At 58.8% G+C, this 10,736-nt stretch overlaps 1 protein-coding gene across 1 annotated transcript; it reads right to left on the bottom strand.

Annotated features, from left to right (window-relative positions):
- Positions 1 to 740: 740 nt before the first annotated feature.
- On the bottom strand, positions 741 to 8,957 carry STMN3 (stathmin 3). Its single transcript, XM_065919661.1, has 5 exons — positions 8,939 to 8,957; positions 3,536 to 3,631; positions 3,101 to 3,276; positions 1,752 to 1,943; positions 741 to 1,124 (listed from the first exon to the last, which is right to left on the bottom strand). Exons 1-5 carry the CDS (start codon positions 8,955 to 8,957, stop codon positions 1,065 to 1,067), a joined length of 543 nt encoding a protein of 180 aa, XP_065775733.1. The 3' UTR covers positions 741 to 1,064.
- Between the last annotated feature and the right edge of the window lie 1,779 nt (positions 8,958 to 10,736).

Raw genomic sequence — 10,736 nt, 5'->3', positions numbered from 1 at the left:
GACACTGGTCCTCTATCCCCTAATATCTACTTAGGGCTGCCAGCCTCCCCCACCTGGCCACCTGAAAGCCCCGTGGCTGGAAACAGATAGGAGCATCTTTTAAACAAGAGGGCACACAGGAGGGAGCTAGGACTTTAAAGGGCTTTACAGACAGGTCCTCCAAGGGTACAAAACCTGGAGAAGGATAGGAGGGACAGTGGGAGGCCGGCTGTCCCCACAGAGGCGCCGTGCCAGAGAGAAGAAGGCCCTTCCGGGAGAAGAGGCTGGCAGGGGTGGCCATGCTACCCACAGCCCTCTAGACCACAGCAGTTTGCTCACGGTCCCAGTGGAGCCGGCCCACTCCCCTAAAGACTCAGGCCAAACACACCCCGTGACCTCTCCAGCCAAGTGCAATGAATGAAGGTTCCCAGGACAGCCAAGGGTGCCAACCTCAGGCCAAGGGGTCTCTGAGGACCCTTGTGCCACCACATTACAGCACACCGCAGCTCCTACCCACCAGTTCCAGAAAGCACCGCCGCACACACAGCTCCCAAGGCTGGCCTGTGACTGGATACCCGGTCCCCACTGCCCAGAGTCCTCCTCCATTCAAGTCTTTCTTCCTCTGCCCCCTCCCATGTGCCCAGCCCCTCTTCCAGGGGAGGACGTGCAGGTGATGGTGCCTCTGCCTGCGGGCGGAGCTGGCTCAGAGGACGTGCCCTAAGTGACAAGGTGCTCATAAGGACCCGAGTGTTCCTGCCACCATCGCTGGATTTATTGAGGTCGCCACCACGTCTGCTAAGAGGGTTACCAAGAGGGGACCCAGCCACCGCCCAGCTTGGGCCTGAACTGAGGGACCATGTGCCACGCCCTGGGGCTCCTCCAGAGAGAGCCTGTGGTCAAAGCCTTGCCACAAGGACCAGACAGCTCAGAGCGCGGAAAGAGAAGCTGAAGCTGGGAGGGCAGGAGGGGAGGGAGAAACGGGAGCAAAAGTTGCATCTAGACAAAGTCGAACAAAACAAAACCGAAACCCATATGTGTTCCTGTCTCATCTCGGGATCCAGACGTCGCGGAGTCCAGAAGGCCCCTTAACCGGACATTTCCTCGCGTTGCTCCTTGTTCCTGCGCACCTCGGCCGCGTGCAGCTCCTGCCAGGACAGGCGGGGTGGGCGGGGCTCTGCAGCCGGGAGGGACGGGGTCCTGCCCCTCCCAGTCCTCCTGGGCACTGCGTGTCCTGCCCTCGCCCCCGCTCCCGGCTTGGGGACCCTAGGGTCCTTTCCCCCCTAGACTAGTTCGGTCCGAGGTGCTGCAGATGCGAACAATGAGGACACGCTTAGCGACCAGGAGCAACAGAGGACAGGGAGAGGCCTGAGACACCAACCGAAAGTGTGGCTTGAGGGTGGGGGCTGGCCCTCAACGAGTCTGGGGTTGTGTCCAGACCAGAACGTTGTGGCTCAAGGGATTTCCCAGGTGTGCCGGCTACGGGGCTCCCTAGCACTAACCCAGTCCCACTCGCAGGGAGGGGGCTCCGGCCTGGGCAGGGGTTCCCCTCACCCTAGCCGGCCCCAGCAGGACAGGGAATCATGCGGACGCCGGACTGTGGGAGTGCTGGTGGTGCAGTGGGCTGGCACCGCCAAAAGAAGGAGCACCTGGGGACCTCCTGCTTCGGGCCCCGCCCCCTGCTCCGATCCACCCGCCTTTCGCCCCGCCCCCTGCTCGGGCCCCGCCCCCTGCTCGGGCCCCACCCACTGCTCGGGCCAGGCCCGGGCGCGCACCTTCTCGCGCAGCCTTTCACGCAGTGCCGCCAGGTGCGCCTCGCGGATCTCCTTGCTGAGCTCCATCTTGTAGTTGAGCTTCTCCTCGGCCAGACGGCTGAAGTTGTTGTTCTCCTCCAGCGCCTTGTGCAGCACCTCGCGTTCGTGCTCGCGCCGCTCCGCCAGCTGCTTCAGCACCTGCGCCTCCTGTGTCTGCGCGGCGGAGGGTTGGGTGGGGGGTGCCGGGCGGGCGAGCGTGAGGGGCGGCCGGGTCCACCCTTCCAGGCACACCCCCCACCCCGCCGCGCTGCTGTCAGGGACCCGCTGCCCAGCCCGAGCCCACCGGACTCGTCCTCGGTGAGAGCTCAGGCCTACACTGTCCTGCCGTCGGCTAGGGTGATCATCTCATCCCCAGACAAGCCCTTCCTGTCCACTCTTGGCCGCAGAGCTGCCCCTTCCCCGCTGGACTCCGGGAGCCCCCTCTCCATCCCACTCCAAAGTCCGGGCTGCCCTAAGGAATATTGGAGGAGCGGAAGAAGCTCTAAGTTTGTGGGCTGTTACTGAGCTTCACCCACCCGCCACCCCACCCTGTCTCTTCTTCAAAGGTCTGCCCGCTGAGCACAAAGTAGGTGCTTAATACACACCAGGTTCTGAACTCCCTGAGGGGCTGGGGGCGGTGGAGGGGCCCTCAGGGCCTCTGGGGAAGGGATGAGTCAGAAGGAGGAGGGTGGCGCTGCTGGCAGTCCCAGGGGGAGACCCAAGAGCCCCAGAGGTAATAGCCTCCCTCAGCCTCCTTCAGAAAGCTGCAGGGCTCCACTCAAGAGCCAGTCACTACTAGGTAACCCTGAGAAGCCTGGGCTCCCAAGTCTCACTGGCCCTGCTGTAAGGGGGTGGATAGAGCTGCTACCCCTGCCCAGCAGGCTTGGGCATCAGGACAGCACTCCTGAAAGCATAGGGTTTTCTGTGTGTGTTACAGTCTGAGAGAGTCTGGTGTGAGAAGGGGAGGAGAGGCCCGCTTCTACCAGGGGCACCCTGAGCTCCCCTGCTCAGGAGGGTGCCCACCCAGCCTCCTCTCCCAGAGCCCCACTTGGGGCTACCTCCTGATCTTCCCATCTGGCCAGTATGGCCGAGGGTACCCCTCCCAACAATGTTGGGTTCTTATCTTCTCCAGTGGCTGCCACCCAGCAATCCTTCCTCCCTCCCCCGTCTCATTCTGATGGCTCAGAGGGTAGTCCAGGGATGTGAGAGACTCTCTGCCAGAGGCCTGCAGCCCAGCAGATGCTTGGGGAACCCTGCACCTTGGGGACTCGGTCTGTGGCTACAAGTCCTCCTGACCATCTTCATCAGGACCCAGAGGGGTGGCTCCTGACCTTCCTCCGCTCCTCAGCTGCCTCCAGCCGCTTCTGCAGCTCTTCCAGGGAGGTGTCCTTCCTCTTGGGGGGGGAGGAGAGCACAGGACTCTCTGGGGACAGGTCAGAAGGGGACTTGAGGATGACCTCAAAGCTCTGGCCGGAGGCCCTCTTGTCCAGCTGTTTCACCTCCATGTCTGCAGGGCAAGAGCAGGTGGGGGCTTCAGGAGGTCTGGGTGAGGAGGGGGGAGGCTGAGCACACATCCAAGTCAAGGGCTGAGACAAGAGGTGAAGCCTCTCATGTGGGACTGCAGGACTGGGCCCCCAGAACCAGCCCTTCCCCCAGGGACCCTTCTCCAGAAGCCAATCAACCAGAAGGGTTCACAGACGCCATGGGAGGGGGACAGTGAAGTCGGGTGGCAGCAGGCAGTGGCAGGTCAGGGGCCAGGCACTCACCCCCGTACTGGTAGACGGTGTTGGGGTGCGGCTGTGAGTAGAAGCAGGAGCAGATGAGCGACAGCACTGACAGCTCCTTCATCTTCTCCTTGTATGCTGTGGGCGTGAGGGCAGGCTGAGCGGGCGCCAGCCCATCGCTCCTCTGGCCCCACCTCCCTGGCAGCCCAGGCCTCCCCCCCCCCCCTGCCCCCATCACTCCCTCAAGGCGCCTCTCTGGGAACCCATGGATCATGATCTTTGGGTCCCACATCTCTGACTGCGCATCCCTTCCTCCCTCCTGGATGTTAGCTGTCTTTGCCTGGGCACGCTTCCCCATGGGTGCCCTGCATTGTTCTGTCTCTGAGTCCCTGCACCTCAACCCGGGTGTCTCTGTCTCCCTCTCCCTCCTTTTCTTTCTTGGCATTTCTGTCTGTCTCCCCTGCCTCGTCTATCTGTGTCTCTGCTTCCTTCTCTCTTTCTGGCTCTCCATCTGTCCCCACTTCTCGCTGTATCTTTGCGTCTCGCTGATTCTTTGTCACTGTGTATCTTCCTGACTGTCACCTCCCTCTGCCCCTCCCTGGACTTCCTTCTTCCTTCCCTTCCCCTCTCATGAATACTTGCCCAGTCAGTAGAGAGTTTGACCACCACACTCATGACTGGGCCAGCACAGATGTAGAGCTTCCGCAGGCAGCATTTTCTTGGCCTATGCACTTAGGTGAAGCCCTCAGACCCTCTTGTCCCTGCACCTGCCCTGTAGTTCTGCCACCCTGGGATGAAACCTGGTTCTCACTAGACACACACTGGTGCCTCTCAAAACCCAGAGTGAAGGGAGCTGTCCATTCAGCACCATGCCCCTCCCTCTACCCTTGCAAGGGTGAGTGCCCCCAGCCAATGCCCACAGTACCCAACCAGAAAAGGAGGTAAGCCTGCTGAAGCCCTGGGCCCTGTCAGGGAAGGGGAGATGCCCGCTCTCAGAGTGAAAATAACTGGGTTGTTCATGGTCTCTTCACACAAAGCAGGCCCCAAAGTAGACACATGGGTGTGATGCCTCACTCACTGGTTCTCAACAATCCTTTAAGCCATACTGTCACCCTGCCCCCACTCAACCAAGAGTGGGCCCAGATAGCTAGGGTGATTTGTTCAGAGCTCCTCCATGTCAACCCAGGTAGTCTGTGTTCTTTCCACCCCCACAGTAGGTCCCAAAGACTAGGGGCCTCAGACCCCCAGGCCTTCCTCCCTACCTGGAGAAACTATTAGGGGTCTCCAGAGAGACACTCCAAGGAGAAGGACTCTGGCTCTCAAGAAAGAGCATGCATTGTTACCCACAGCATCCTTCCATGCAGCAGACAGTTTGGACAGAAAACTTTCTGATCAAATTTCATACAAGATAGTGTTTTAAAATTGAATTAACATGAAATTGGGGAAAGCGCTGGCATAAAAATAGGACTCAGGACAGAAGTGACCAGCCCCTGTCTCAGGGAATAGTATGCTGTGAGCAGGGTTTTCCACCAGCCAGTGCATAGAATGATGGTATTGGATCGAAACATCCTGATGACCCAGACTCTTCTGGAGAGAGCCCAAGGAGCCTTGAAAGGAGCATAAAGGAATCCTGGGCAAGCAGCAAGGAGGGCCTTTGGGGTCTCAGAGGGGAAACAGGGCCGAGACATGTGACTTGGTCATTGGCTCAGGAGGCTGAGAAGGAGGGCCAGGTAGAGGCAGGTCTCAAAGGGGATTTTGGCCTGACTTATCAATTTTGCTTTTTCAGAAGCAGAATCTAGTTGTGTATTACTTATGTCATTAAAAGGTAACTTTAGGACTTCCCTGGTGGTACAGTGAATAAGAATCTGCCTGCCAGTGCGGGGGATGCTGGTTTGATCCCTGGTCTGGGATGAGTCCACACGCCTCAGAGCAACTAAGCCTGCGCACTTTGAGCCTGTGCTCTGCAACAAGAGAAGCCACCAGTTTGTGCACTGCAGCTAGAGAGTAGCCCCCACCTGCTGCAAATAGAGAAAGCCTGCACGCAGCAACAGAGACCCAGAAAGTCATAAATAAATAAATAAAAAGTTGAAAAGTAGCAGGCCAGTGGGAGGGGCGCTCCCCAGGAGAGGACTTGTGTGTCTGGCTGCTGTCGGAGGGGACTGCATGGCAGTTGGGAACAGGTAAATTTGGAGAGAATACCTGCAGGGGTAAGCCTGCACCCAAGCTGGAGATCAGGACTGAGCCTAGTCATGTGCAAGATGGGAGAGGCTTCAAGTTCATCTCATTACAGAGGGGAGAGTGGATGAAGGCTCAGGCCTCTCCACAGATGTAGCTCCAACCAGGAAACCCCTGCAGCAGGAACACTCTTCCTTTTCTGTCTTTACAAGCTCCTCTCTTCCTTCCCTATCATTGACTTCAGAAAGTCATTAAAAAACAATCTCTACTATGAACTGGATTACTTTCAGCCACCCCACCCCCCCATACTAAATGTTAAACATGCAAAAATGCATATTGGCCTTTTGGATGACAATATCCCAGACAAGCAAGAGTTAGAAGGCACTGGGTCAGCAGATAGCAGCAGCGTGATAACAGTAAAAGTCATCCAAGGGGCCCGGGGTGGGCATGCTACACCCTTCCTCCCAACTGACTCTCAAGACCAGCCACCCCAGGCAGACACCCTATTCAGCCTCATTTCTACAGAGGTGAAGAAGGCTCAGAGAGGGCAAGTGGCCCTCCCAGAGTCACACAGCATGCCAAGATGGGAGCATGTCAGGAGCCCAGGCCTCTGAACTTTCCTGTTGGGAGCCTTATGGGGGATGGGAAGGTCTCCCAGAACTATGAGGGAAGTGAGCCCATCACAGCTTCTCACTCACCCCTAGAAGGGCCTTGGAGGCTGCTGCTTGCTGCCTCTTGACAGATGGAGCTTGTTGCCACTCAGACTGTCCCTCTCTTGCTAGTCAGAGTCGGGAGCCCAACATGGCAGGTTGTATCCAGTCTGTCCCTCTCTCACTAGTCAGAGTTGGGAGTCCAACATGGCAGGAATTGCCAGCAGCATTCACCTTTTTCTGGGAAATGTGGCTACAACAGTCACACTGCCTGGCATGGACTGGGCACTCACCTCTTGGCAGGCCCAAGCCCAAGCACTGTTTCCCAAAATAGCTCAATCAACCCTCCGAACAAGCCTAGGGGAGGTGCTGGCACTATCACTGCCAGCCAGATGGGGAAATTGAGCCTCTGAGAGGCTAGGTAGCAGGTGCAAAGCCTCATAGCTTGCCAGAGTTGCATAAGGGGATGAATATGAACAAGTCTGCTAAAGTGCCTGAAGAGTTGAGCACTAGGTAAGGACACCAAGAGGTGGTGTCCTCAGAGTGCAGCCCCCAGGAAGCGCAGGCCAGGGTGAAGGTGACCCTGCAAGGCACTGAGGCATGGAAGCCTGCTCCAGTCAGAGATATGTTTTCAGGACTCCATAGCTGGTTCACTTTGGCCACAGTTATTGGCAGTATCACACAGTCACTTCTGGGCCAGACCTCCCTCCTACCAAACTTTGCTTGGAGAAGCTGTGGTGAGCACAGGCACCTGTACACATCGCCCATACTCTACAGAGGGCAGCACTGATGACAGAACAGGAAAGGCCCGGCCCCATGTGATGTCAGCCAGGGCACTTCTCCAGTGGGCACTGCACCACATCTTTGAAGTGATGGCTAAGCTGGACAAAACTGACCAATTGCACCCATGGTCTCCTTCTGGACACCAGTGGTAACTCGGACACCCAGAAAAATCCTGGGAAGAAGTATGGGTGAGGAGTGCCCCAAAGACTGGCCAAGAAGAGGGTGTGGTGCCATAGGGTCTGAGGTTGGAGGGTCTGGACCCAGCCCTGATGGCGATCGAGGGCAAGTCTTCCTCTTCATCCCTCCCTCACCTAACCTCACTCTGCTCAAGTCCGAAAGATGAGAAGGAGGCCTGTTGAGCAGTGTTTTTACCAACAGGGTGAAAAGCTGATAATTGCTCCCCAGGAGTGGTTGCCCATGTCCCCCAGCTCAGCACAGGTGGTGAGTGAGGCCACTCAGCTCCACCCCAGGGTGGGACTGGGGCAGCACTGGCCACCTTCATTTGCCCAGTGTCATTGGGGATGACAGGGAGAGGGCAGGGGGTGGATGAAGTCCAGATGGACAAGGCCCCCGCCAAGGAGGTTGGGGAGGGGTGTAGTCAATAACGCCCGTGGTCCCCTCCCACGCTCCTGCAGAAGTCACCGGGGCCAGAACCCTCCGCCCTGAGGGGCGGAGTCAGCGCGTTGCACACGTGGGTGGGCGGAGCTCTGGCGCTTCCGGCCTAAGCTGTCGCTCCCGAGAGTCTAGTTAGCTGGGGAGGGGGGATTGCAGAGACTAGTCCCCAGGGGAGAGGGAAGAATGGGCAGGGTGACCGGGTGGAAGTGGTAGGCCGCCCACCCAACCGTCTCCGGCACCGCGTGCAAAGATGAAGCTGGTTTTGGGGAGACTAGACTGGGCAGAGCGTTTCTAGGGAAAGCGACCCTCGCGTCCTTGCGCCGGGGGTTGCCGGGCAGCACCCTCGCGTCCAGTATTTGCCACGCGTTTCCCACCTTGTCTGGTGCCCGCTCCTCCGCGAGATCTTCGGGCCTGCTGCAGGCGGGGGAGGAGGGGGGTCGTTGTCCTTGAGGGCGGTGGGTCTGCAGCTGGGGAGGCGGGGCGGCAGGGGAGGGAAGGAGGGGCAAACGCCCATCCTTACCGGGACCCGCAGAGTAAAGGGTGGTGGTTTTTTCGAACGGGTCGGGTGGCACCTTGACACAGAGGGTGGTCCCGAACCCGCAGAGGTGAGGGGAGGGGGCGGCGAGGCGAAGTGCGGGCGCGGCTTTGCTAAGGTTTCCTTCCTCCGTCTTCTCGCAGCGCCCCCTCCCGTCCCCCGGTCGCTCCTTTGGCGCAGGGAGGGTCCAGGCCCAGCCGGGCCCGGGCTGGGACTCCCGCAAAGGGTCCTGTGCTCCTCCCTCCACCCCCGGTGAAGGCGTAGTTCCACCAGGGTCTGCGGTCGCCGGACGCCTCCCAGGACCATGCCTGCACCCCTCGAGCGCGCCCACCCAGATTCTCGGAGCCACCCCGTGGCACGGCAGTCGAGCCCGGCCTAGCACAGCGGCGCACGAAGGGGCAACGGCACCCCCAGGCCGACGCCCCCACCCCGATCGTGGTGCCTACCCAGCGGCCCAAGCCCGCTAGGCTGGCGCGGCAATCCCTGCCCTACGGGCATCGGGTCTTCCCATCCCCTGGCCCCCAACCCAGTCTCCTGCGGGTTTCACCCGGAGGTTGCCCGCGCCCTTTCAAGGCGCAGGGTCCAAGACGGGAAAACACTCCACATCCTGCCCAGCAGTAGGCGAGGCCAGACAATAGTCTGTGCTCAGACCCGCTGCCCAAGGACGCCGGAGGCCCGGGTGCCTACCGGAGATGGTGCTGGCCATGGTGCTGGCGGCGGTGGGGTTGCGAGAGGCGGGAGAGGCGCGGGCGGCGGCTGGAGCTGCAGTCGGCGAATGCTGCAGTGTCGGGGAGGGGAGGGAGCTAGGGAGGGCGGGAGGCGGGAGCGCAGGGGAGAGGGAGGGAGAGAGAAAAGAGAAAGAGAGAGGGAGAGAGAGAGAAAGCGCCTGTCTGTGGCTTGGGCTGCAGCCGTCGGAGGGAGGGGGTGATGGGAGGGGAAGATGGGAGGGGCTGAGATCTGCCTGGGACTCAGAGCCCTGCGCTGCAGCCAGAGGCCCATCCTCCCACCGCTCACTGCTAGGACCCGCTGCCCCCCAACTTGGCTTTGTACACTCTCAGGGGGCTGGTGGAGACAGCACCCAATTCCCCAGGGGCTGTGCAGGAGGAGGGTCAGGACTCAACGTCAGGGTGGAGTTGGAGAGCTCTTCTGAGGCCAGTGAAGGCTGGGAGGTGCCTTTTTTGTGCCCAGGCTTGTGCTGAGGGAAAGCAAATCATGGATGGTGTGGGTGGGGGCTGGTCTGGAAGGCCTCCGGGGGCTTTATAGAGGATGAGGCAACTTGAGGCAGAAAAGAGGGTAAATCATCGTGCAAAGGCCTAGAACAAAGCTTTGGAGGAAAACAGAGATAGGATCCAATCCCTGCTCTGACATCTACTTACTGTGTGACTGAGGGCAAGTTTCTGACCTCTCTGGGCCTCGATTTCTCAGGTGTGAGATGAGATAATGGTGTTAATCCCCAGTGGTGTAGAAGTGTGCACACTTGGTGAGTGGTGTCCTGCCTGCTTCCTCCCCAGACTCAGAGTTCTGATTGATACCCTCAAAGGGAGGGCCTTTCCTGGAGTAAGCATCACCTCTTTGGGGATGGGAAGTCAGGCAGATAGAGTGTTGTTCCCATTTTAGGGACAGAGCCACTAGGCCAAGAGAAGGGCTGACTCCACAAGCAATGGAGTCCTAGAGCCAGAAGTAGAACTCTGGGGAAACCAGGAACATGCAGAGACGAGGAGAGCCAAGAACCTTGATGTGCACACTCAGTGAGCATAATGGGTAACCATCTGTCCTGTGGTCCACATGGGGGCTGGTCCACCATGGGAGTCCCACAAAGCCTACCAGAGCAGACACTCCTAGTTCACTGACTTGATTGAGATCTCTGTGCTGGCCTTCTGGAGGCCTGTGTGGCCTCCATGTCCCTTTCTGCTCATCTCTCAGGGTGCAGGACCACAACACTTACATGTCATAATTTTAGGAGGCTGGGCAGGTGGTCCTGATGCACAATGTGTGACCATGGTCCTCAGCTCCAGTTCTGGCCCAGGGTTTGCCGAATTTCTAGGTCCTGGACTTCCCTTCCTTCGACTTCTGTGGGAAAAATGCCACTACTCTTAAGAGGGTGGGGGGTGTGGAGGGGAAGGGTAGGACTCCCGGCTCTGGGACTTGGTGCCAACTTTTCACCTGGTGGCTCAGACAGTAAAGAATCTGCCAGCAATGCAGGACACCTGGGTTTGATGCCTGGGTTGGGAAGATCTCCTGGAGAAGGGAATGGCTACCCACTCCAGTATTCTTGCCTGGAGAATCCCATGGACAGAGGAGCCTGGCAGGCTGCAGTCCTTGGGGTCACAAAGAGTTGGACACAACTGAGCGACTAACACTTTCACTTTGGGAAATCTACTAACTGCTGCCAACAGTGTGCTTCTTTTCCTCACCTGTAAGGACTGGGTCATAGACGCACTTATCTCAGGGATGGTTTGCTGGATGGACAAACATGTTAATGCCT

The sequence above is a fragment of the Muntiacus reevesi genome, chromosome 2 (genome assembly GCF_963930625.1).
Source record: "Muntiacus reevesi chromosome 2, mMunRee1.1, whole genome shotgun sequence".
Classification (NCBI taxonomy): domain Eukaryota; kingdom Metazoa; phylum Chordata; class Mammalia; order Artiodactyla; family Cervidae; genus Muntiacus; species Muntiacus reevesi.
This window is presented reverse-complemented; position numbering and strand designations above follow the sequence as displayed.

What these genes read in the sequence shown, in the direction of transcription:
- STMN3 (XM_065919661.1), bottom strand. An exon ending in CACCGTCTACCAGTACGGGG is followed by an intron (nt 3,277 to 3,535) that starts GTGAGTGCCTGG and finishes CTTGCCCTGCAG; the next exon opens with ACATGGAGGTGAAACAGCTG. An exon ending in GTGAAAGGCTGCGCGAGAAG is followed by an intron (nt 1,125 to 1,751) that starts GTGCGCGCCCGG and finishes CTGTCCTGGCAG; the next exon opens with GAGCTGCACGCGGCCGAGGT.